This window comes from Scyliorhinus torazame, chromosome 17, assembly GCF_047496885.1.
Source record: "Scyliorhinus torazame isolate Kashiwa2021f chromosome 17, sScyTor2.1, whole genome shotgun sequence".
NCBI classification, from domain to species: Eukaryota; Metazoa; Chordata; class Chondrichthyes; order Carcharhiniformes; family Scyliorhinidae; genus Scyliorhinus; species Scyliorhinus torazame.
The window spans coordinates 162,360,768-162,388,277 of NC_092723.1; the positions used below are offsets into that span (position 1 = coordinate 162,360,768).

Below are 27,510 nucleotides of genomic sequence, written 5' to 3' on the forward strand. Positions count from 1 at the left end.
GTGGACATGGGCCAGTTCTTCAATACTGGGAGCACCACAGATGAATCAAACCCTAATTTGACCTAGTACTAAAAAAAAACACTGTTGTCGGAATTTTGGGATAGCAACCAAAAACAAGACCTTACCCCTTAATGTTTATTCCGGATTCTTCCTGAGCTCTGCTTTCTCGGTAGAGAACATAATTTTACCTGGAACTTATTTCTGCACATCTTACCAAACCATGCACAGTCATGATGGCATCATTCTATTCCATGATAAATTAAGTGATGCCTTTATTTGTGAAACAATAAGGGGAGTATTATACATGAAATAGAATAATTTCCTATTTTCTCCTCATCTGCCCATTGTCTCCCTTCAGAGGAAAATTAATTACATTGGTCCCACCTCCACAGAACTGCATACATCTCAGCTGTTAGTGGAATCAGAAAAGCCATTGTCTAGAAATTCAAAATTCAGATTACACCTGCCCATCCAGGCTGACATTTCTGTGCAGTAGTGAGCAAGTACTGTCAAAGGTGTCACATTTTGGCTAAAACATTTAACCCAGGTTCTGTCCGCCCTTTCAGTGAACATAAAAGATCCCACAGTGCTTTTCAAAGACATTTTGGCTTTTGTGGTCAATATGTATCTCTGAACTGACATTACTAAAAATATCATCTGGCCACATATCTTACTGTTCTTCAGATTTTGTCATGCATATATTAGTTACTGCATATTCCAACATTGCACCAGTGACAATACTTTGAGGATACTTAATTAGCTGTAAAGTTATGTGGGAAATCATGAGTGAAAGGTGCTAGATAAATGCAAGGTATTTTTGTCTTTGGCTTCAGACAATCTTTTTGTCAATCAATTTGTATACTTAGGCCACTAAAATGGTTTTTAAACTTCAGTGGTCTATATGGAAAATCTCCAGTCTTACTTTCAAACAATTGCACATTAAGCTTGTGCATGCAAAATTATTTTTTGCAACAGTGCTTGGGAATCAATTCCAAAATGCAAAAGAAGTGGGTTTCATGGCAACTGCCTTGCAGTGTTGCTTCAATAGAAAGACAGTGTTAAACAGTTTGATAAACGTATTTATGTTGCCAATAGTCTGCGTACAATATGAGAAAAATCACACTGCAGTGTTTGGAATGAGGCACAGGACATATTAACAAAACCAGAAAAGACAAACGGTTAGAGTGGTCTTAACTTGAGTTTTATATCCTTGCACAGTTAAACCACAGTGTCAGGCTAATATTGTGGAATATTTAAGATACTGAAAGGAGATGGGAGTAAAGAAAGACTTTTCTTACTAATGCATGGTACATGTAGCTGCAGTGAATAGCTATCTACAGTGCCAAGTGATGTTATGATATTTTCAATTACCTCTTATAATATAAACTGCAAAATAAAAAAACTTTAAAAATCAAATTATCAAAATAAAATGCATACATTTTATTCTTTCATGGAATGTGAACATTTCTGGCAAAGTCAACATCTGTTGCTGATCCATGACTGCTCTCGAGAAGATGGTGGTAAGTTGCCTTCTTAAACCGCTGCAGTCCATCTGGTGTAGGGCCGCCTTCAATGCTGCTAGGAAGGAGGTTCCAGTGATAGTGAAGGAACAGCAATTTGGTTCCAATTCAGGATGGCTTGTAGCTTGGAGGGAAATGTGCAGGTGGTGGTGTTCCCATGTGTCTGCTGCCATTGCCCTTCTGGTGGAAGAGGTTGTGCGTTTGAAAGTGCCATCAATGAAGTACTTTGCAGCGTACTTTGTATATGGTACATAGCTAGCACGGTGTGCTGGTGATGGAAGAATTGAATGTTGAAGGTGGTAGATGGGGAGCTGATCAAATGGGCAGCTTTGTCCTGGATGGTGTTGAGCTTTTTGAGTTGTTGGAGGTACACTCATTGAGGTAAGTGGACAGTATTCCATCAGTGTCCTGACTTGTGTTTTGAAAATTGTGCACAGGCTTTTGGGAGTCAAGAGGCGAGTTACATGCCACAGAATTCCAAGCCTCTGACCTGCTCTTGTAACCACTGTGTAACGGACAGAATTTATGTCCTCTTTTATTGGCCACAATCAGTATATTTTGTATGGAAAGAGGTGTGCCTTTTCTTACCCTTGGAGTGTGTATTCCAATTCAATTGTTCAGCAGCAAATTTCCGTGACTTTAATACTTACCCCGAATTAAAGCAATGTCACACACTCGGTCTCACATGCATGCGAGCACATATACACACACAAACAAAGACTGTTTACAGATAATTCAGTCTCTGATTTATGATTTCTAGTCTCCCATGTGGCAGGCCTGTGGTTTCTTGAGTGGATTTTATGATATAAAATTGAAGTGAGGGTCTTGTAAAGTGAAGGGTTCACTACAGGTTGTGAGGTTTTTTATAGTTGAATATCTGGGAAGTTGATTCTCAGGTGGCAGGCAATGTTATTGGCCACTTAGCAGCCCAAGCCTGAATGTTGCCCAAGTCTTGCTGCAGAAAAACACAGATTGCTTCGGTATCTGAGGAGTCACAAATGGTACCGAATCGAATGCGATCACAATGGACATATGAACATATGGTGGTCATTCATGAAACAGGCAAAGGTGTTTCGGCCTAGGACATTACCCGGAACTTCTGCAGGGTGTACTGCAACTGAGATGATTGGCCTCAAAACAACCACAACTATCTCCTGTGGTGCGGGTTTTGTTACAAGGTGTTGGGCATAGTTTGGTAGGTCTTATTAAGGTATTAATAGTCCATTCTTTGGCGTTACAACTCGGTTTGTCGATTCCCCAATTGTAATAGATGGTGGTTTATCCCTCTCCTTAAGGGACAAACAAACTCTGAATTAATCTCTAGAATTTTTTTTTCCTCTTAGTCCTTCATGCGGCTCACCGGGATGCACCCTCGGATGGAAGATGGATCTTCCTGTTGGGAGGAAGCTCACCTTTGCATTTGGCCGTGCGGTGTGCTGTCATCAATGGATGGCTACTACTCAGTTCCACAATGTTTGTGGCACTGCCATGCTGGCTAGGATTTATGCATCTGCTTTGCGGTCTTGGGGCCTACCTCTTTAATTGGCCTCGGAGCTGGAGGTGGAGGCTCTTCTCGTTGTTGGTTCATCTATTGGTTAGTTCCTCTCTTGACTGTCATCTACTTGAGGTGGCATGGTAAACATCTGAGTGGTTGGTTGGTCTGTCAATGAGGAGCTTCTAGCACCGTTAACAAAGGGAATAAACCTGCTCTGCAAAGAGAAGACAATTCACAGCTGAAGTACCAGTTAAGAGAATCCTTCGGTTTGGAGCTCTTGGGAACTTGCAGTTCTGTATAATTACAACTGTGATTGCTTGACATCTTCTGCTGTTTGGAGAAGATTCAGGATTATACATGGATCTCTTCTTGAGAGATAAAGTCTGGTTACAGATTTAAGCTTGAAGATTTGTTTGTCCCATATCTTAACAGTTCCAGAATCATGCCCATGACTGGAAGTTGGATTCCTTCTGGCCCATAAAACAGCATGTCTGTTGTTTGTAGCCACCCATGTTATTGGACTGTAATTTTGCAATTTATGACTATTGTGGTATTGAACTTTTATTTCCAGGACTTGTGTTGTCCAGGAATTTTACATTTCTAGCTCACCCATGCTAGGTCTTCTGACTGCACACTCTGGGTATTGAAACTGGATTTCCACGGGACTCAATGAGTCTTGTGCTGTAATGAGGAAAATTTAATTTTTGCCTTTAGCTTCCACCCATTTCTTTGGAGCTTATGCACCATCGCTTCTTATGCTTTTTTGCAGGTCAGAATGCCTCTTGATTTTGGAACTTCTGGTGGTGGCTATGAGATGGGCAGTCCCACAAGGTGGCTCTCACTTGGGAACCTGGGGCGTCATTCTCCGACCCCCCGCCGGGTCGGAGAATGGCCGTTGGCCGCCGTGAATCCCGCCCCCGCCCCCGCCGAAGTCTCCGCTCCCGGAGATTGGGTGGGGGCGGGAATCCGGCTGCGCCGGTTGGCGGGACCCCCCGCTGGATTCTCCGGCCCGGATGGGCCGAAGTCCCGCCCAGGAATTGCCTGTCCCGCCGACGTAAATCAAACCTGGTATTTACCGGCGGGACCAGGCGGCGTGGGCGGGCTCCGGGGTCCTGGGGGGGGGGGGGCGCGGGGCGATCTGACCCCGGGGGGTGCCCCCACGGTGGCCTGGCCCGCGATCGGGGCCCACCGATCCGCGGGCGGGCCTGTGCCGTGGGGGCACTCTTTCCCTTCCGCCTCCGCTACGGCCTCCACCATGGCGGAGGCGGAAGAGACTCTCCCCACTGCGCATGCGCGGGAAACTGACAGCGGCCGCTGACGGTCCCGCGCATGCGCTGGGAAACTGACAGCGGCCGCTGACGCTCCCGCGCATGCGCCGCATTTCCGCGCCAGCTGGCGGGGAAACAAACGCCATTTCCGCCAGCTGGCGGGGCAACAAACGCCATTTCCGCCAGCTGGCGGGGCAGAAATCCCTCCGGCGTCGGCCTAGCCCCTCAATGTTCGGGCTAGGCCGCCAAAGATGCGGAGCCTTCCGCACCTTTGGGCCGGCGCGATGCCCGTCTGATTGGCGCCGGCTTTGGCGTCAGTCGGCGGACATCCCGCCGTTGGGGGAGAATTTCGCCCCTGGTTTTTGGCCCTTTTTGCCCGGTTAATGGATGCAGTTTTGGGAGGGTAAATGGGATAATTTAAGTTTGTTGCTTCCTCCTCCGGTGGATGATGTCTGGAGAATATACTACGAGACTGAAGTTGAATAAAGGCCCATCATCAGACTCGGAAGACCCTCATGGTGCAGTAGAGGAGAAATGGCAGAGCCCGCCGTGTCGTCGTTGCCCTCCCAATGGACAATGGAGAAGTTAGTGGAACTCCTCACGGGGAATCCAAGTAACTAAGACTGGCGATGTTGGAGGACCTGTCCAGGATAATTAAGGTGGCAGTGGCACCCGTTCGATTGAATCTGGATAGGGTGGAACAGCGGTTGGAAATGCAGGGCTCGATGATTCGGGAGGTGGAGGAGGTGGTCCCGGACTACAGTGACTGGATTGCCTTTTTGGAGGCAGAGGTGCTGTTACTGGCGGAGGCACAAAAGGTATTGACGGCCAAGGTGAGTGACCAGGGGAACCAGTCCAGGCGCCAGCACCTGGGGATTGTTGGGCTACCGAAGGGCATTGAAGGTAAGAATGCCACAGAGTATATGGCGAAGATGTTCGGGATATTGGTGGGGGAGAGGGTCTTTGAGAGCTCTCCCACGGTGGACCGGGTCCACTGGTCACTTTAGCAAAAGCCCCGATCTTGGAATCCACCGCAGCTGGTCATAGTCCGCCTCCATAGATATCTGGACAAGTTGCGGATTTTAAAGTGGGCGAAGGCCACGCGAGAGAGTAGGTCGGAGGGCCACCCCATCCAAATTTATCAAGATGTGGGGCGCAGCTTGCAAAACAGCGAGCTGGGTTCAACAAGGCCAAGGTGGCACTCTACAGGAACAAGGTGCGGTTCGGAGTGGTGTACCCAGCTCACTTGCGCGTGACGTAGAAATACAGAGACCATGGGCGAAATTCTCCGGAAACGGCGCGATGTCAACCGACTGGCGCCCAAAACGGCGCAAATCAGTCGGGCATCGCGCTGCCCCAAAGGTGAGGAATGCTCCGCATCTTTGGGGGCCGAGCCCCAACCTTAAGTGGCTAGGTCGGCGCCGGACGGATTTCCGCCCCGCCAGCTGGCGGAAAAGGCCTTTGGTGCCCCGCCAGCTGGCGCGGAAATGACATCTCCGGGCGGCGCATGCGCGGGAGCGTTAGCGGCCGCTGCGGCATTCCCGCGCATGCGCATTGGAGGGAGTCTCTTCCGCCTCCGCCATGGTGGAGACCGTGGCGAAGGCGGAAGGAAAAGAGTGCCCCCACGGCACAGGCCCGCCCGCGGATCGGTGGGCCCCGATCGCGGGCCAGGCTATCGTGGGGGCACCCCCTGGGGCCAGATCGTCTCGCGCCCCCCCCAGGACCCCGGAGCCCGCCCGCGCCGCCTTGTCCCGCCGGTAAGGTACGTGGTTTAATCTACGCCGGCGGGACAGGCATTTTAGCGGCGGGACTTCGGCCCATCCGGGCCGGAGAATCGCGCGGGGGGGGGGGGGCCCGCCAACCGGCGCGGCGCGATTCCCGCCCCCGCCGAACATCCGGTGCCGGAGACTTCGGCAACCAGCGGGGGCGGGATTCACGCCAGCCCCCGGCGATTCTCCGACCCGGCGGGGGGTCGGAGAATCTCGCCCCATTATTTTGACATGTCGGAGGAGGCAAATTATTTTGTGAGGGGAAATGGAGGGAGAGATCTGATTGTAGTTGTTGGAAGTCATAGAGTTTTGAACTTTCCATGTTTATGTATCTTGCCTTTTTCGGTGTTTTTGCTTTTCTGTTTTTTGTTTTGTCTTTTCCAGGATAGTAGGAGATTTCTTGTTTTCTCGAAGGAGGGTGCAAGTTCTTTCTTCCCAAAATGTACAATATTAAAAGTCGGATTGGGAAGGGATTGTTTGTTTTTTCCTTATTCCCCAAGTAGGGGTCACCCTGCCAGCAGGTATGATAGTTAATGGGAGCGGAGTGGGAGAAGGCTGCGGCTGGTTGGCTGGGGGAGGGTTTGTGGGTTATGGTAACGAGCCTAGGTTGGCTAGGTTTTCTTTGTTTGTGGGGGGGGGTGGTAAAGTGTGCGTTTTGAAGTTGGGTGGGTTGTTGATTTAAAGTTCATGGGGGGAAAGGAGTGCGGAGGGTTGTTGGGATAGTTGCTCGAGGACATACGGGGCAGGGGGAGGGTAGAGTACTGGTGATGAAGGATTCTTGGTTTATGGATTGGTGTGGGGGTGGTGACAGTGGCCATATTGGGTGGGCCTCGAAACAGGGTAGGTTTGGGCCATGTTGGACTTCCTCATGGGTGCGGTATGGATGATTCTAGTCGGGGGGGGGGGGGGGGGGGGGAGTGATGAACAGCAGTATGGCCTTTACAGCAGCCAGTAGTCTGACAGACCCTTTTTTTTGGGGGGGGGGGTTAACGTGACAGTGATTGGGGTGTTTGTAGGTGCTTCAGTGGTTTTAGGGAACACATATGCACTGAATTGGAATGACGCGGACGTCATCAACGAGGTGTTGGGGCCATCCCCGAGCTAGATTCATATCAATTGGTCATGCGGAGATTTCAATTGTGTATTAGATCCAAGGATAGATAGATTGAGCCCCAAGTCCTTTGTAACTTGAAGGATGGCAAATGATCTGGCAGTATTCATGGAGCAGTGGGGTGTGTATCTGTGCAGGTTTAGATATCCGAGGGAGAGGGAGTTTTCCTTCTTCTCGCATGTGCACTGGGTCTACTCCTGAATAGATTTCTTGTGGTGGGGGAATAGTTACACCTGGGAGTGGTGGGGGCTGGGTACTCGCCGACTGTAAAATCGGACCGCGCACCACACTATGTGGATATGCGGCTGGAGACCGCCAAGCCCAGCACCCACTGTGGAGGTTGGACACAATGTTGGGTTTTGTGAAAGGGTGGCTTCAGCCACCGGGAACTATGTGGGAATAAACAATGATGAGGAGGTTTCACCCTCCATGTTCCGGGAAGTATTGAAGTGGTTGTCGGGGGAGATAATTTCGTACAGGGGCACAGGTTGGTTGACTCCATTTTTGAAGTGGACCGGCAATACACCACGACCCTGACGGCGGAGTTGTTAGTGGAAAAGAAGAAGCTACAGATGGAGTTTGAGCTTGTATGGGCGGGAAGGGCAGTGAGCCAACCGTCATTCTCGAGGGGCGTTTTAGGAGTATGGTGAGGTCAGCCGGTTATTGGCCCACCAGTTGAAGCAGCAGGTGGCCATGCGGGAAATAGCACAGGTTAAGGATGAGGAGGGAGGGCTGGCTACTGCTCCTGATATAATCAATGGGGCATTTGAGGCTTTCTATCGGGTGCAGTGCAAATCTGAGCCTCCAGAGGATGACTTGGGGATGGAGCAGTTTTGGATGGGTTGAACTTCCCGGTGGTGGAAGGAGGCAGTGGCTGGAAGCATCACTGGGGTTGGAGGAGATTATGGACTGTATTTGTTCAATGCAGTCAGGGAAGGTACCAGGGCTGAATGGTTCCCGGGTGGAATTCTATAAACAGTTTGCGATCTTGTTGGCGCCACACTTATTTGACTCTTTATCTCGGCGGGTGATGCCGGCCACATTGGCACAGGCATTGATTTCTTTGAAGCCAAAGAAGGACAAAGGTTTCTTGGAGCGTGGTTCTTACAGGCCTATCTCACTGTTGAATATCGATGCAAAGATACTAACTAAAGTGCTGCCGATGAGTCTGGAGGGGTGCTTGCCGGAGTTGATGTCTGAGGACCAGATGGGGTTTGTCAAGGGCTGACACAGTTGTCTCCAATATCAGGAGACTTTTAAATGTAATGCTGACGCCCTCCTTGGGCACTGATCCAGAGGTAATCATCTCCATGGATGTGGAGAAGGTATTTGATCGGGTGGAGTGGAGGTATCTCTTGGAGATTTTGGAGCGATTTGGGTTTGGGCCAACAAGTCCTGGGTGAGACTGCTGTATAGTGCCCCCAGGACTAGTATCTGAACCAACACGGTGAGTTCAGGGTACTTCCAATTGTACAGGGGCACAAAGCAAGGATGCCTGCTGTCCCCATTACCGCTTGCGTGGAGATTGAGCCATTGGCCATTTTGCTTAGATCGTCAAGTGATGGAGGGGTATTGAGAGGGGGAATAAGGAGCATAAGGTGTGCTTTACGTGGACTACTTGTTGCTATATGTTTCAGACCCTCTCGCTTATGCGGGGAGGATAATGAGCCATTGAGGAAGTTTGGTTCCTTCTCAGGATACAAATTGAATGCGAGTAAGAGTGAGATCTTTCCGGTGAATCCCCTGTGGAAAGAAGCAGATTTGGGAAAGTTGCTGTTTAGGCTGGCCAAGATGAGGTCCAGATATTTAAGAATACAGGTGGCACATGACTGGACCGTGCTACATAAATTGAACCTGACCAGTCTGGTGGAGGGGGACTTGAAAATGTGGGATGCCCTCCTGAGATCCTTGGCGGGGAGAGTGCAGGCGGTCAAAATGAACATTCGGCCAAGGTTCTTATTTGTTTTCCTGTGTCTCCCAATCTTCCTCCTGAGGTTTTTTTTCGTTAGGGCTTGATAAGTTAATCTCGGCCTTTATCTGGTAAGAACCCCAGGATTCAATGGGCTGATGGACTAGGCCGGGGTCGGGGCAGATGGAGGAGGCTTTCTGTGTAGGTTTGTGTTTAAGGACGTTTATTACAGCCCTTCTTCCAATCTCTCTGGCCAGGTTCTCTACGAACCCGGTGATGGTGGCGTCCCTGAGACGTTGGGGCCAATTCTGGCAGCATTTTAAATTGGGACCGATGTCACTATTGCCACCAATTTGTATAAGATTTGGAAGATGGAGGGGGTCAAGGGATTTGTTGTGGAGGGTAGGTTTGCGAGGCTGGGTTGGTGCAGTGGTTAGCACTGCTGCCTCACGGCGTCAAGGTCCCAGGTTCGATCCCAGCTCTTGGTCACTGTCCGTGTGGAGTTTGCACATTCTCCCTGTGTTTGCGCAAGTTTCGCCCCACAACCCAAAGATGTGCAGGGTAGGTGGATTTGCCATGCTAAATTGCCCCTGGTGTGTCAACTGCTCGGCCCTAGATTGTAAGAAACTACAGACTGTCAAGAACACAGCCCAGTCCATCACACAAAACCGCCTCCCATCCCGCTGCCTTGGTTAAGCGGACAGCATAATCAAAGACTACTCCCACCTGGGTTATTCTCTCTTCCAAGCTCTTCCATTGGGCAGGAGATACAAAAGTCTGAGAACACTCACTAACAGATTCAAAAACAGCTTCTTCCCACCGTTACCAGACTCCTGAATGATCCTCTTATGGACTGAACTGATCTCTCCGCACATCTTCTCCACGGAGTAGCACTACACTCCGTATGCTTCACCCGATGTCTATATATTTATCATATGTCGTATGTTTTTCATGTATGGAACGATCTGTCTGGACTGTACATAGAACAATACTTTTCACTGTACCTCGGAACTCGTGACAAAAAGCCCAAATCCAAATATTCTGTTGGACTGTTTTGTATATGATAAACTGAAATTTGTTTGAATAAAAATATTTTAAAAAAAGAATGTCTCTGATTTTCTTTTTGGTTCTCCAGGTTTTTAATTTTTTTCTGTAGTTTCTGCGAGGTTTTGCGTTGTTCTATTCACCACCATGTTGCAAGGTGTTGGACATAGTTTAGTAGGTCTTATTAAAATATTTGCAGTGTTAGGTAGCTCAATAGTAAATATTTATTAACTTTTGGAAACTACATTTGCGAGTCCAGCAAAAGTTCAAGCCAGGAGCTGTCTCCATGCTTGCTTCTATACGCGGCTCTGTCTAACACTGCACTGAACCAGAGGTGCAGATCATGTGTTCTTTTACGTCGGTACTGTACTCAGTCCCATGTTAACCTTTTATCTGCCAGACCCTTATACTACAGGTATGTCTTCAATTAGTGGAGCGCTTTCCCCCATCCCCATTAACCTCAGTTTTGCTAGGTCTCCTTTATGCCACACTCGGTCAAATGCTGCCTTGATGTCTAGGGCAAATACTCTCATCTGACCTGTGGAATTCAGCTCTTTTATCCATGTTTGGAACAAGGATGTAATGAGGAGCTTGGGAACCTCACTGAGCATTGCTGACAGATTATTGCTGTATTAGTGTCAATATCTTCTATCACTTTGCCGATGATTAGGCGTATACTGGTGGGGTGGCAACTGGCTAGATTGGAATTCAAAGAATTGTTATGTGCAGAAGGAGGCCTTTTGGCTCTTCGCATCAGTACCAGCTCTCTAAACGAGCATCATGGCTTGGTGCTATTTCCCTGCATTTTCCATACCCCTGCACATTGTTGTGCTTTTTGTAACAGGACATATGTGAGCAACCTTCCGCATTGTTGGGTAGATAACCAGTGTTGTAGCTGTCCTAGTACAGCCTGGATGTGGGGACTTTCTAATTTTTTTTGGTACACCACTGGAAATAAACATTCTCCTTTTTAAATCTGACCAGCAAACAGAGAAACAGAAAAGGAATAATGATCCTACCCATTGCAGGTATTTGCATTTAATGCGTGGGGAAAGGCTAGCCATCGGCAGTCCTGCAAGAAATAGGGGAGCTAAATTCCAGTCAGGATGGCAAAGTATTAGGAGACCTGTGTCCACTTTTATCTTCTTTGCTGCCATCCAGCTGGATTTCATGCAGTATAGGAAGATGTGGTAGTCTGTGTAGAGGTATTACGGTACCTGGCAATGCTGGAACACCATTGGTAGATATTGTATGTTCCCTATTGGTCAAGCTGTATGGTAGCTCCGCCCTGCAAGGCGGGGTATAAGAGCCCGTGCCGCCCCAGCAGCCTTCTCTCTGTACCTGAGCTGCTGGGGGAAATATCTAGCTTATTAAAGCCTTCAGTTGGACTACAACCTCGTTTTAGTGGTCATTGATCATGCATCAGACGACAAAAGCAAAAGTAAATAAGATGGTGCAGAGAGAGCGCAAGCACAAGAGAGATCATACAAAGTGCAAGTGCAATTGATTTCATTGCTGTGTTAATATTCACAAACCAACTAAAATTCATTGTGTGTCTCATAGGTGACCACTTGGAATAGATAATGGAAAATTAGAGACATAAAATAAAGCAAGAAGTCTGTGCCTTCAGGAGTCAAAAGGAAGAGTAGGAAATTGGCAAAATAGAATTAGTATTTTCGGAGTTATATTATCCAAACTTTAACTTTAGTTCTTGATCTGCAATGATGCCTCTTTATATAGAGTTTAAAAAAAAAAAATTGTATAAAAAACGTGAAGAAAATATGGATGGTATGTCCCTACTTGAATACTTTTATCTATGTGGCAGGTTTATCTCAGTTGGCTGGGCAACTGGTTTGTGATGAAGAGCGAGGCCAACAGCGCAGGTTCAATTCCTTTACCGGCTGAGATTATTCATGAAGGTCCGCCTTTTCGACCTTGCTCCTCGCCTGCTAATCCTCAGGTTAAATCACCACCAGTCAGCTCTCTCCCTCATAGGCGGAAGCAGCCTATGGTCATCTGGGACAATAGCGACTTTACTTTAATCTGTAGATTTTAATCAGAACTGGAAGATTTCAACTAACCCTACCTTTGCTAAATACACTTGCAAGTAGATGAACCACCAAAGTCAGTTACATCATAAAGCCATCCATTAAAAAAAATGTTTCAACAAGTAAACATTTAATTGCAATTTAAAAGACTGTGAACACATCATAACCCTAAAACAATCCAGTGTATAATATTGACTCTTGTTCCTTAGAACAAGTACTCCAGTGGAAATTATGCCACATTGCTTACTTTTTCTAGTTATTCATCAAGCTATTGTGATGTTAATCTGTAACCGTGTTTTTGAAGTTTGATACAAAAATTGGAAAATGGTGATTAAAGAACTTATTAATTAATTTGAAGAACAGTCAATAACCGATGCAGCATTCCTTCCCTAACCAACACCCACAAGACAGAAATTAACTGGTTGTACATTGCAAGGTTATTTGAAGGATCTGTTAAAACAGTCTGTGTTCGCCTGCATCACAGCACTTTCATTTTAAATTGACTGTACGTGAAACACCAAGATGTTCCGGACATAAGACACTTTATAAATAACACTTACTATTTATCTCCCAGCAAAGAAAGTGTATATGTGAATTGCATCCATTGATTCACGCCCATCTTACCTAGCTCTTTGGAGACCGGTGACTGAGAACTCAGCTCTCCTAATTTTGAAATGCCATCAAAGTATATCTTGCCTGCAGCCACCATAGCTGTTAAAGTGAACAGAAAATAATATGTAGTTAATTAGAACACAGACAGTTACAATATTATTTTGTTCTAAGACAAAACATCCAGTATCTGTGAATGCAAACTGGAATCATAACAAATAAAGACCGCTGTTCTATTCAGGTATCTCACTTTATAAAGGAAGTTTTGCATCTGCCCCGGCTAATAGTAACATTATATTTTCCAAGTGTAAAGTTGCAAGTGAATCAAGGTTGCAAATGAAGGTCGGTCAATATGGACAACAAAACCAGCTTTGAGAACTAGAGTATGAATAGCAAAATAAGCATTCACATGAATTGCTTATATGTGTTACAAATTTGTGTTGTGCTCTTAGGATGAGGTTTTCTGAAACCTTTTCATCATCTGCCCTAATTTCTCCAACTGTGGCTCAGTAAATTTTTATTCAGTAATGCCGCTGTGAAATGCCTTGGGGTGTTTTAAATATGTTAAAAGTGACATAAAAAAGGCAAGTTGCTGTAGTGACAAAGTTGCACAATTTGCATTTTTTCTTTTTGTACCTAAAATATAGCATGGTACATGTAAGAACCAGAGCTTCAAAGATTTTTAAGAGGTTAAACTCAGAAAACAAAGTTGATATACCTCCAATTCACCAAGAGGCCGAGAGAGCGAGTGAACTTTATTAGTCGTGAACTTGCCTAGCCAGAGTCGGTTGTGCAGATGAGTGCTACAGGTGAGATATGGCCCCAGGACCGGGGTTACAGTACAGTACCTGGAAGCAGCTTGTATCACCGCTTCCAGGTCATAGGTTACATTAGGTGGATACAATGGTTACAGTGTCATGCATTATGGTGAATACATTCACCACATTCACCCCCTGTTAAAAAATCAAGTCCAAGCGGGGGTGACGTGGGGTCATTACATATTCAGTCTCTCTGGAGGCCGTATCGTTCTCTTCGACCTACTCAGCTCTGGCGGTGCGGCGGGCACGGTTGTTGCAGGTGGTGACTCCAGGGGCGTTGTGTCTGGAGCTGGAGCCCCAGTCCGGCGAGTCGGAGACGGTTGGGGTGTGGGGGTATACAGGGGGTGGTGGGTGGTGGGGGCAGTGTCAGCGCAGGACAGTACAGGAGACCCATGGGGGCATACGGGGCGGGTAGCGGGTGGGGGCGCATTGGCAGGGTAACCAGCTGGTGCCAGGTCTCGTAGGGAGACCGTATCTTGCCGTCCGGCCTGGTGCGCGATGTAGGCGTACTGGGGCTTGGCGTGGAACAGCTGGACCCTCTCGACCAGCGGGTCGGTCTTATGGCTCCTCATGTGCCTCCGGAGAAGGACAGGTCCCGGATTTGACAGCCAAGATGGAAGTGAGACCCCGGAGATGGACTTCCTGGGGAAGATAAACAAACGATTGTGAGGGGTCTCGTTCATGCAGAGGAGTGATCTGATGGACTGGAGGGCGTCGGGGAGATCCTCCTGCCAGCGAGGGATTGGGAGACTTCTAGACCTGAGGGTCAGAAGGACGGCCTTCCATACCGTCGCGTTCTCCCTCGTCACCTGCCCGTTTCCGTGCGGGTTAATGCTCGTAGTCCTGCTCGAGACGATGCCTTTGCTGAGCAGGTACTGGCGTAGCTCATCGCTCATGAACGATGTACCCCGGTCGCTGTGGATGTAGGCAGGGAAACCGAACAGTGTGAAGATGCTGTGCAGTGCCTTTATTACAGTGGCCGAGGTCATGTCGGGGCAGGGGACAGAAAAAGGGAAGCGGGAGTACTCGTCGATGATGGTGAGAAAATATATATTACGGTCGGTGGAGGGGAGGGGCCCTTTGAAATCGATACTTAGGTGTTCAAAGTGCCGGGAGGGCTTTACCAGGCGGGCCTTGTCTGGCCGGTAGAAGTGCTGTTTGCACTCCACGCAGTCTTGGCAGTCCCTGGTCATTGCCTTGACCTCCTCAGTGGAGAAGGGCAGATTGCGGGCCTTAATGAAGTGGATAAGCTGGATGACCCCTTGATGACAGAGGTCATTGTGGATAGCTCAAAGTCGGTCATCTTGCGCGCTGGCGCATGTGCCGTGGGACAGGGAATCTGGGGGCTCGTTGAGCTTCCCAGGACGATACTGGATATCGTAATTGTAGGTGGAGAGTTCGATCCTCCACCTCAGGATTTTGTCATTTTTTATTTTGCCCCGTTGTGCGTTGTCGAACATGAAGGCGACCGACCGCTGGTCGGTGATGAGGGAGAACCTCCTACCGGCTAGATAGTGCCTCCAGTGCCGCATGGCTTCCACTATGTCTTGTGCTTCTGTGATAAATGGTTACTGTATTACTGTACCCTGATCATCATGTAAGGTGATGTCCCCTTTAAGACTGGGCTTGGAACCCTGGGGGACTCCGCCTCCGACTCCGCCCATCTGGGAGTAGTATATAAGGGGCCGCCTTGTGGGAAGCACCCAGTTAGCACCCGTCTTGGCACCAGGCTAGTTCTTAGCTTATTAAAGCCTTCTTTACCATTTACTCTCTAAGCGTCATTATTTTATAAACTACATCAGGATGGACGCAGGCCTAAAACCAGAGAAGCTCAATCTGGAAGCACGGACACCGGAGACAAAATAAATGTTAAAATACTGGCTCCGATGTTTCGAGGCCTACCTGGACTCCTCAGAGACTCCCATCCTGGGGCCACGCAAGCTGCGCCTACTCCATGCCCGGGTGAGTCACAGAATTTCCGCCACGCTCGAAAAGGCAACTACCTATGAAGAGGCGGTCGAGTTACTACGCAAGCAGTTCATTAAACCCATCAACGAGGTACATGCCCGGCACCTGCTCTCTACCTGCCGGCAGCTCTTGGGGGAATCGCTAGACGAATTTGTAGAAAAACTCACCGCGCTTGCCAGGGACTGTGACCATCAGGATGTGACAGGGGAAACCCATATGAATCTGCACATCAGAGACGCGTTCGTGTCCGGCATCCAAATGACCTACATCCGGCAGCGGCTACTCAAAAACGGGGCAAAAGACCTCCAGGACACGCTAACGCTCGCCTCCTCGCTGGAGGTGGCCCGACATAATTTGGGTGCATACCCCGCGGACTCTGCGAGCCCCCCTCGGACTTCCTCAGACTCAGCCACGTTACGGGCCTGCGCCGCGCGGCGACCCGTTCAGACTGGGGGCACACAGTGCTACTTCTGCGGGCAGGGCCAGCATCCACGCCCACGCTGCCCAGCCTGCTCCGCCATCTGCAGCGACTGCGGGAAGAAGGGCCATTTTGCGAGGGTCTACCTGGCTAGGCCCAGGGGCCAGAAACACAAAGAACAGCAGGCCCGAAAATCAGGCTCACAGGCCTCGCAATGCGGCTGCGCATAGACCCAACACGCCCCCTTCTGACATGTCATCCGCCTTGTGCGAATCATGGGGGCGGCCATCTTGCTGGCGGCTATCTTCTTGACCCGACACGTGCGACCGACGGCGGCGGCCATTTTACGAATCCGACTTGGCTGAGGACTCAGACTACCCGCGATTGGGAGTGATCACCCTCGACCAAACACGGCCAAAACATCTGCAGAACTCGATGATGAAGGTCCAGGTCAACGGGCGCGACACTTCATGCCTCTTCGACTCCCATCTGGGAGGCGTATATAAGGGGCCGCCTTGCGGGTGGCACCCAGTTAGCACCCGTCTCGGCACCAGGCTAGTTCTTAGCTTATTAAAGCCTTCTTTACCGTTTACTCTCTAAGCGTCGTTATTGAAGGTATAACAGCTTCCTTCTCGACCGATGAGTGTCGGAATTCGGAAGCGTGGAGGGTCCTAGAGAAGAATGTTACTGGCCTGTCCGCCTGGTTGAGGGTGGCAGCCAGGGCGTCATCTGACGCATCGCTCTCTACCTGGAAGGGGACGGACTTGTCCACCGCGTGCATTGCGGTCTTGGTGATGTCGGCCTTGATGCGGCTGAAGGCCGAGCGGGCCTCATCCGTCAGGGGGAAACTAGTGGTTTGAATAAGTGGGCGGGCTTTGTCCGCGTAGTTGGGGACCCACTGGGCGTAGTAGGAGAACAACCCCAGGCATCCTTTTAGGGCCTTGGGCTGTGGGGAAGGGAGAGTTCTGTGAGGGGTCGCATACAGTCGGAGTCGGGCCCTAGGACTCTGTTCTCCACGACGTAGCCGAGGATGGCCAGTCGGGTAGTACGGAAGACACACTTTTCTTTGTTGTATGTAAGATTGAGGGATTGGACGGCCTGGAGGAACCTCTGAAGGTTGATGTCATGGTCGCGCTGATCATGGCCGCAGATGGTCACGTTGCCCAGGTACGGGTATGTCGCCCGCAAACCGTACTGGTCCACCATTTGGTCCATCGTTCTCTGAAAGATCGAGACCCCATTGGTGACGCCGAAGGGAACTCTGAGGAAGTGGAAGAGTCGGCCGGCTGCTTCAAAGGCAGTGTAGTGGCACTCTTCCGGGCGGATTGGGAGCTGGTGGTATGCCGACTTCAGATCGACCGTAGAGAACACACGGTACTGCGTGATCTAGTTGACCATCTCCGCTATGCGGGGGAGGGGGTACGCATCCAGTTGTGTGAACCGGTTAATTGTCTGGCTGTAGTCCACAACCATCCGGTTCTTTTCCCCAGTCCGGACGACCACCACTTGTGCTCTACAGAGGCTGTTGCTGGCCTCTATGATCCCTTCACTCAACAGTCGTTGGACCTCTAACTTGCTAAATACCATGTCTAGCGAGCTGTACCGCCTGCTCCTGGTGGCAATGGGCTTACAGTCAGGAGTGAGATTCGCAAAGAGTGGGGGGGGGGGGGAGCGATCTTGAGGGTCGCGAGGCTGCATACTGTGAGGGGGGGCAAGGGTCCGCCGAACTGTAGAGTCAGGCTTCGGTGATTACACTGAAGGGGGGGGGGGGCGGGTGTGCAGAGGTGGGGGACGACGTAGAGCTTAAAGTGGGTATACTCCACGCCCTGCATCGCGAGATTGGCAATACAGTACCCCCGGATCTGGACCAATGAGACCCGGAGGCAAGGGAGATTGTTTGTGAGGCGGGGTAGGGGTGGAGGGAGCAGCGCCTTACCGTGTCGGGGTGGATAAAGCTCTCCGTGCTCCCGGGGTCGAAGAGGCAGGGGGTCTTGTGCCCGTTGACCCGGACGACCATCATGGAATTCTTTAGCGGTTTCGACTGCGACTGGTCGGGGGTCACCGCGCCCAGCTGCGGGTAGCCTGCGTGGTCGGTGGAGTCACAAGATGGCGGCCCCCATGTGTCGCACGTGTCAGACGGGATCGAAAATGGCGACCAAGATGGCTGCCCCCATTAGTCGCACGTGTCGGTCGGTGTCGGGGCCGGCAGCCAAGATGGCGGCCCCCACGATTCGCACAATGCCGATGATGCATCTGGGGGGGGGGGGGGCGGCGTTCCGGGTAGGCACGCAGCCATATTGCGGGGTCTGTGGGGATGCGAGTCCATAGGTTGGGCCTGGTACGTTTTCGATTTCTGGGCTTTAGGTCGGCCCAGACAGACTCTCGCATAGTGCCCCTTTTTCCCCCGCAGTCGCTGCACGTCGCTGAGCGGGCTGGGCAACGCTGCCGGGGGTGTTAGCCCTGGCTGCAGAAGTAGCATTGCGGTTCTCCGGGCTGGGCTGGCAGACGCGCGGCGCAGGCCTGCGACATAGGCGGGTCTGACGGGGGCCGCGATGATGGTGTCCACGAGGGGTTCGTCGGGGCCGCAGGGAACGCGCTAAGGTTCTGGTAGGCCAGCTCTAGCGAGGTAGCTAGAGGTGGCCTACCGTGTCCCGCAGGTCGCAGGTCCCATTTTCCAGCAGACGCTGCCTGATATAGTTCGAGCGGACCCCGCCACGTAGGTGTCCCGGATCTGTGAGTTCATATGCTCCTCCGTTGTCACATCTCGATAGCTGCAGTTCCTCGCGAGTAGAGTCAAGGTTTCCAGATACTTGTCCAGCGATTCTCCGGCGTGTTGGTGGCGAGTAGTGAGGAGGTGCCTAGCGAACACCTCATTTACGGGCTTCACGAAGTGCGCCGTGAGGGTTGCGACCGCCTCCTCGTACGTGGCCACTTTCTCAATCATTACCGAGATTCGATGGCTCACCCGAGTGTGAAGGAGTCGCAGTTTGAGGGTCTCCGAGGGAGCCGTTGTGGAGGAGTCGATATAGGCCTCGAAGCATCGAAGCCAATGTTCAAATATTTCCTTGGCTTCGGACGCGCGGGCGTCGAGTTCGAGCCTGTCTGGCTTTAGAGTGGCTTCCCATGGTGCTGTCGACGACTAATAAATTGATATACCTTCAATTCACCGAGAGGCCGAGAGAGCGAGTGAACATAAGGCTTTATTAGTCGTGAACTTGCCTAGCCAGAGTCGGTTGTGCAGATGAGTGCCACCCGCACAGGTTATATATGGTCCCCGTGAGGGTGGAGCCAGAGGCGCAGCCCACCGGGGTTACAGTACAGTACCTGGAAGCAGTTCGTATCACCACTTCCAGGTCATAGGTTACATTAGGTGGATACAATGGTTACAGTGTCATGCACTATGGTGAATAGATTCACCACAAAAGTTTAACTGCTTTCTTGAATAATTGCTGTTCAGTCGTAATAGAAAACCAGTTGGTGCAATATTTAAAACTAAAATGTCGTAGTTTTTTTTAAACACGTGAAAATGTACAATTATCACCCTTTCCAATCGCACAAGTTAATAAAGTAACACACCCATCAGATTATCTGGAAGTAAAATTGGAACATAAATTGATAAAGATCAGTGCAAATTCCTTTGACCAATGCAAAAAGGAAGTGTCAGTTTTTATGGGCTGGGTCCCCTTTTCGGCCAACTGGGACTAGAATAATTATTGTCCAAGATTTTAAACGAGTTTAAACAAGAGCTTGTAACAGCATGGTGTAATCTGGAGCCTGTAGACTTAATTGGATAGTTTCCCTATGGACTAATAATATTGTCAAAAAGTATGAGGAAATTTAAAATTAAACCCTTCTAAAAATGTCAATCTTTAAAGTATGCCACATATTATTTAAATTAAACCCAGTTTTCTAATTTTGTCCAACAATGACAATATTAAACCTAGTTGGAACAACTTTTTCTCTAGGTTTCTGCTGCAGCTCAATTATAATTGGGAAGGGATCTTTCAAACATTAGCAAGATAAACTCCCGAGAACTACTAAAAGAATTAAAATTGCTCCCTTAACAACAACCAGACCAGGAAGAGCCATTACATCTCCTTCAACCATGAGAAATGTTAGCTTCTTTCAAGTACAACCAATTAGGATCACATATTCCTTAAACCAATAACTGTACAGTTTCAATGCGGATAGAAACCCATTTCCATTTCAGGTAGCAGAGTACATCATTTATTTGATGTTAGGATCCTGTCATGTATCAGAGTAACACCATTGGCTGGTGTAATGTCACGTGTTATGTAATGACATCATCGGAGCATTTTGAGGCTTTTGCGTACCCTGTTTAAGCAGTATCTTGTAGGTAAACCCCTTGTGCTATGTTATATGAACTCGATGTGTGCCACCTCTGATTCTCTCTCTTTGCAGCTACAACAAAAAAGAAACTGGTGACGAGAACTAGGCTGTAAAAATCGGGAGAAAAACAACTTTCAACGAAGATTTTGAGAGTCAGAAAAAGGAATCATCGACGGACACCCAGGCCCATATATTGTCAGGCAAAACATTGTCGAATTCCAAGGCAAAATCATTGTTTTGGCAAGTAAAAACTCAAGTAAATACTTGGACGTCATGCAGTTTGTAGTGGGGCATTGGCAAATCATTTGATCGATCACGACAGCCACTGGTGCAAGTAAAAGGGTTTTCAAAAAGACAAAAAGCTATTGGACAACGGCAAGTTACTGGGGGCTTACTTCATACAGAGGATCAAAGTTTTCAGTATACTTACCATTGTAGTGGGTAGAGCTGCGGAGACCGTGCACAAGGCACTGAAACGGGCTGCGGGAACGCAAACTTATGGGGCTGCCAACTCTGCAGCCTCCTGCCCGGAAATTATGAGTGGGGGGGGGGGGGGGCGGCATGGAACGAAGGAAAGGCTCTAGTCATTCTTTAAAGCCAATCCAAAATGAATGTTTGGCAAATAATACTACATTTTTATGCAAGCCGTTCTGAAACCAAACGGCAAATTATTCAAAATGCTTAACTCGCCGAGAAAATCACTTTTTTCCCCAGACTGAATGTTTGGCAAAAAATAGTTATATACATAGATTATTGTAGCTGTTGTGTTTTTTTCATGTTTATAATTGATAACAAATTCTTGTTTAGTGTTTTATATAAGTTAACTACATTCTTATCATAAACTTTGTTTTGATAAAGGCGCCTCGGAAGTCTGATGAATCGCACCTGAAGTGAAGGCTCTTGTGCTTATCTTAGCCAAATTCAACATAAATGCTATAGGTCAGGTGAGCTTCATAATACACTTTGGAGTTTCTAAGCCCTGGCCCATAACACTATACTATATATTATGTATAGTACAAAATATAATGCAAACTGTGAATTAATGTATTTTGTTGCAAATACCTGGCGAACATATGTGCAGGCTTGGGGGGGGGGGGGGGGGGGCGCTGTTTGCTTTAGGCTCCTGGTGGTTAGGTACCTGACCTCTCAGTTCTACTATTTATGTGTGGCTCCTGGTATTGAAACATATGCTTTTGTTCCCCCAGGTGTGCCCTTCCTGTTGCTGTTCTGGGCATCCTTCCTGGGCTGTCCATCCTTCCCCCGTGCCGTCTTGGCTCCTCTCCTGTGTTCTGGGTTGTGCCTTCTTCTCCCCATTCTTACATTTCCCCCCCCCTCCTTCTTTGTCTATTTTGGTCCCCCACCCTACTTCCTTATTGGTTGCTGATTACAAACAGGCCCTCAAACAAGTTGGTCAACTGCTTCTATGTTTTGTGGAAGCCAGCTTCCGATCCTCTGATGCCGAATTTCATTTTTTCCAATTTAAGGAATTTGGCCAGGTCAGACTGCCGGTCCATGATCTTAGGTGGCGCTGATGATCTCCCGCCGAGCAGGACTCTCCAGCGGGCGACTAGGGAGGCAAAGGCTAGGATGTCTGCCCCTCTCCCTGTGAAGAGTTCTGGCTGTTCTGATACCCCAGACTATCACGTTGGGCACGGCTTCACCCTCACCCCAACAACCCTGGATATGGCCTCAAAGAAGTCCGTTCAGTACCTAGCAAAACTGGGACATGACCAGAACATGGGCGTGGTTGGCCATGTCTCCCTGACACCATTTGCATTTATCCTCCACACCTCTGGGAAGAATCTCCTTATGCATGTTCTTATCAAGTGCACCAATTTTGGCTGCATTAGGCTCAGCCCTGCACATGAGGAGATGAAGTATGCCCAGTGAAGTGCCTCGATCCAGAGTCCTCCCCCTATTTCCATGCCAGTTCTTCCTCCCATTTTTCCCTTGTCTTGTCCAGTGGTGAGCTTGTTTCCTCCGGTAGTTGTCCGTACATGTCAGCATAGTTACCGTCCCCTAGTTTGCCTGCAGTTAGGAGTCTGTCCAGTAGGGAGTGTCATGGTTATTGGGGGAATGTTGCTCTCTCCTTGTGGAGGAAGTTCATCAGTTGCATGTATCGCAATTCATTCGCTTTTGGAGCTGTAGCTTGTCTGTCAGTTCCCCCAGAGATGGCATCCTGCTGTCAATGCACATGTCCCCTACCGTCACTGTCCCCTCATCCTGTCTCTAGCTTTTTAAAGAAATGTCCTGTGTCGCCGGGGTGAATTTATGGTTTTTGCTGATGGGGGCCGTGACGGACATTGCTACCAATCCACATTGCTACCAATCCATAGTGTTGGTATGGTATCAATAGAGAGTATGGTCTTAGTTGGTTCCACGTTCTGAGCATGGCCACTACCACCAGGTTTTTCGAGTATTTGGCTGGGGTGAATGGGAGCACGGCTGTGGCCTGTGCTCGTAGGGATGCCTCAGTGCAGGAGCGTTCTTCCATTTTTACCTGGGTCTGCTCCATTTATTCTGCTCCTGGGTCTTTGACCCTGCCTTGTACTCTCTGCGGTTGCCACCCAGTGATACAGCTGGAAGTTCGTGAGGGAGGGCTGCCCCCTCCCCCTCCGATGAACAGCTCCTCAATCGCAGTCACGAACACCCCCCACCTTTTCTCAAACCCCTATGTTGAGCCCCTTAACTCATACTTTATCTTCTCCAACCGCAGGAAGGCATACAAGCACCCAACCACGCCGCTACCTCCAGTGGCAATGTCGACCACCGTCCAGTAAACTTTGCTGCCTTGCAATCAGAGAAGCGAAGACCACGATATCAGCCTGCCTCCTCTCCACGAGCTCCGGCTTCTCTGAAACCCCAAATATCCCCACCAAAGGGTCTGGATCCATCTCCTCTCCCACTATCCTGGCTAGGACCGCGAACACCCCTGCCCAGAATCGCTCTAATTTTTCACAACCCCAGAACATGTGCGCATGATTCGCTGGCCCCCAACCACACCTCTCACACTCATCTGCCACCCCTTGGAAGAACCCACTCATTCTTGCCAAAGTCATATGTACCCCGTGAACCACCTTAAACTGTATCAGGCTCATCCTTTCACAAGAGGAGGTCCCGTTTACCCTACGCAGTGCCTCACTTCATACTCCCCAATTGATCTCCCCACCCCATTTCTCCTTGATCTTCACCGCCCTTTCACCTCCCTGCTCCCCCAGCCACTTGTAGATATCCCCAATTCTTCCCTCCCCTTCCACATCCGGAAACAGCAGTCGCTCCAGCAGGGTGTATCCCGGCAACCTATGGAATCCCCTCCAGACCTTTTGCGCAAAGTCCCTAACCTGCAGATACCTGAACTCGCTCCCCTCGGCAGCTCTACCCTCTCCCTTAGCTCCTCCAAACTGGCGAACCCTTCCTCCAAATACAGATCCCTTACCTTGGCCAACCCCACTTATCTCCACCTCCTAAATACACTATCCATCCCCCCTCCGGCTCAAACCCATGATTCTCGCACAGCGGCGTTAACACCAACATCCCCAATCACCTTAAAATGCCTCCTCAAATTATTCCAAATCTTCACCGTGGACTGCCGTGCTCCCTGAATACCTACTCGCCGCCATTGGCAACACTGCCGTCACCATAGCCCTTAAACTGGGCCCCTTACAACATTCCTCCTCCATCCTAACCCACTGTACCCCTTATCCTTCCCACCATTGCTGCACCTTTTCACAATCGCCGCCCAGTAATAATGAAGCAGGTTTGGCAGCGCCAACACCCCTGCTGCATCTGTCTCTGTAACAGGGTCCTCCCGACCTTCGGCACATTCCCCGCCCACACAAAGCCCCAAATAATAATTTCCAATATCCGAAAAAGGCCTTTGGTATAAAGATCGGGAATGCCTTGAAAAATAAACAAGAACCTCGACAGAATATTCATTTTTACCACTTAGACCCTCCCCGCCAAAGTCAACTGCAGTGTATCCCACCTCTTAAGATTCCCCTGGCCTCTCCCATCAGCTTTGTTAAGTTCCACTTATGGAGCCCTGTCCATTTCCGTGCTGCCTGAATCCCCAAATACCTGAACCTATCCCTCTCTATCTTAAATGGCTTCCCCCCCTAAATTAACTCGCTGTCCCACCTCATTCACCGGGAAAACCTTGCTTTTCCCTACATTCAGTTTATACACAGAGATGTCTCCAAACCTCCCCAGCAGGCCGGATCCGAAACATACAGCAATAGGTCATTGGCATAGAGCGACACCCGATGCTCCCTCTATCCCCTCATAATCCCCTGCCACTCTTCTGACCCCCTAAGAGCCATCGCCAACAGCTCTATGGCCAGCGTAAACAACAACGTAGACAGCAGGCACCCCTGCCTCGTACTCCAATGTAAATCATAGCTTCGCAAGCTCATATTATTTGTCCTCACACTTGCCCTTGGTGCCACATATAGCAGCCACACCCTGCCACAAATCTCGGCCCATACCCAAACCTTCCCAGAACCTCGAACAAGTACCGTCACTCCACCCGGTCGAATGCCATGGACACCACTACCTCCAGTACCAAAGCTCCTGACGGATTCATAACCACATTCAACAACCTTCTAATATTACTCGCGAGCTGCCTGCCTTTCATGAAGCCTGTTTGATCCTCTGCAACCACTCCCGGACACAATCCTCCATTCTCCCCGCCAAAATCATAGCCAATACTTTCACATCTGTGTTCAACAGTGATATGGGTCAATACGACCCACATTCCACCGGGTTCTTCCCCTTTTTTGAGATTTAACGTAATCATTGCTGTGTCTTCGTCTACGGCAGCTCCCCGTTCTCCAGCGCTTCATTAAATACCCCTAACAGATGCGGTGCCATGTCCGCCGTGAACTCCTTATAAAATTCAGCCAGGTACCCATCCGGTCCCGAGGCCTTCCCCAATTTCATACCCCTGATACTATCCAGCACCTCCCTCAGCCCAGGGGCTCCTCCAACGCCTGCCTCTTTGCTTCCTCCACCTGGGGAAACTCCAACTTGTCCAGAAATGGCCCATGTCCCCATCCTCTCCCCCCGGGGCCACCTTGTGCAGTCCTTGGCAATATTCCCTAAACATCTCATTTATCTTCCCCGGTCTGACACCACATCCCAGCCCGTATCCTCAATATTTCTCTGGGCGCAGCCCACCTCTGCAGCTGCTGCGCTAGCATGCTGCTCGCCTTCTCCCCATATTCATATTGCACCCCTCTTGCCCTACATAATTGCCCAACCACCCTTCCTATTGTCAGCCTGCCAAATTGCCCCTGCAAACATTTCCTCCTCGCCAATCCCTCCGTGGTGGGCAGCCTCGAATATTTCCTGTCCACCTCCACTATCCCGCTCATTAGGCGGTCATATTCCTCCCTCCTTTTCCTATTTGCATGTGCCTTAAACAAGCTAATTCCCCCTCAGACCACTGCCTTCAGGATTGATGCACGATCAATTGCACAGAGACGAGAGTTGAATACAACTGAGGCTTCATTACACTAAGATGTGTGGCCTCCTACAGCAGCTGGCGAAATGGCTGCTGTATGGGGAGCACACATATTTATACTCTGCCTACTGGGCGGAGCCAGCAGGCAGGGACTACCCCCGTACCTGTAGTACAGGGCCTTACCACACATCTCCTAATATATACAACAGTGGTGATTACCACAAGGATTTCCCAAAAAATGGCCACCGATACCTCCCCATTCTGATTCAACTCCATATTCTCCTTAATCGCCACCCGCACCTTATCACAAAAACCTCCATCCACCAGCATCCTCAAATCAAACCTCCACCCAGGCCCCTGCTCTCGTCCCGGTCTAAGCCATGTGGGGCGCATGGTCCAAAATAACTATCCCCACGTACTCTGCCCCCTCCACCCCAACCAAAATCTCCCGGCTCTCTACAATATAATCAATCCTCGAATACACCTTATCAACGTGTGAAAGAAAGGAATACTCCCTTCTCCCTGGGTTCTGAAAGTGCCATGAGTCCACCATACTCATCCTTTCCATAAAGCCACCCAGCTCCTTTGCCATTCGTACCCTACCCATCAACCTGGGCTCGACCATCTACTCTCGGCTCTAGGACACAATTAAAATCTCCTCCCATAATCAACTGGTGCATGACCAAATCCGGGATCGCTGTCAGTAACCCCCTCATAAAACCCACATCATCCCAATTTGGTGCATCCATGTTTACCAACACCACCGGCATCCCTTCCAATACCTCATTCACATTTCTCCCACCCAGATCCCTCACTTCCTTCACACTCACAATCCCATTCTCTTGCTCATTTAGATTGCCACTCTCCTTGATTTTGAATCAAACCCCGAGTGGACAACCTGCCCGACCCACCCCTCCCGTAACCTAACCTGGTCCTGCCCATGGAAGTGTGTCTCCTGCAGAAAGACCACTCCCACTTTCAAGCGACTGAGGTGCGTAAATACCCGCGATTTTTTAACCGGTCCATTAAGGCCCTGGATGTTCCATGTCACCAACCTTGCCGGAGGCTTACGCTTCCATTCCCCTCTCCGTGTCCGTCATCTTCCCCACTTAACACCAGACCCCTTAATTCCACCCTGTACCTAGCCCATCACAGATGGCCCCCTTCTCCATCCATGACCATGTCATCGCTCACCCTCTGCCACGTCGCATCAAACAGCCTCCCCCACTCCGCACCCCGCAGCCACCTCTCTCGGCCTTCTCCGTCACCTCACTTCCGTTCACCAGCACTACTTGCTAGCGTGGCAGCCCCTGCCCAAAGGCTCCTCCCAATTACCTCCCCTCCCCCCACACCTCAGCTCAGGGAAGAAGGCTCCCTGCTGACCTTACCCTCCCCCACCTAACAAAGACCCCTCCTGAACCCCAGGTCACCTCCCCCAAAAGCAGACAAACAAACGCTGAACACAAGCAACCCCAGAAAACAGGAGGGGGGGGTGGGAACATCCATCCTCACATGAACCTTTCACCCCTATCACCTCTTACAATCCCAACAGTAAACAGCAAATCCAAAAAAGAGCCCCCTCCAAAACGGAGGGGATGAAAATCCCCCAATTCCTACCCTACTTCAAACGTGTTCCCAACCATTACAAAATTTCAGCAGTTTATCTCCCCCAGTTTATGCTCCTTGATGAAGTCCTCGGCCGCTTCTGGGGTCTCGAAGTAA

General features: G+C 49.7%; 1 protein-coding gene across 1 annotated transcript in view; it reads right to left on the minus strand.

Annotated features, from left to right (window-relative positions):
- Window positions 1-27,510, minus strand: part of LOC140394351 (BAR/IMD domain-containing adapter protein 2-like 1) — a 241,601-nt gene that overhangs the window by 167,802 nt on the left and 46,289 nt on the right. The window contains exon 3 of the mRNA XM_072481550.1: window positions 12,789-12,875. Coding sequence (XP_072337651.1) covers window positions 12,789-12,875 — 87 coding nt within the window. The remainder of the gene's footprint in view (window positions 1-12,788; window positions 12,876-27,510) is intronic.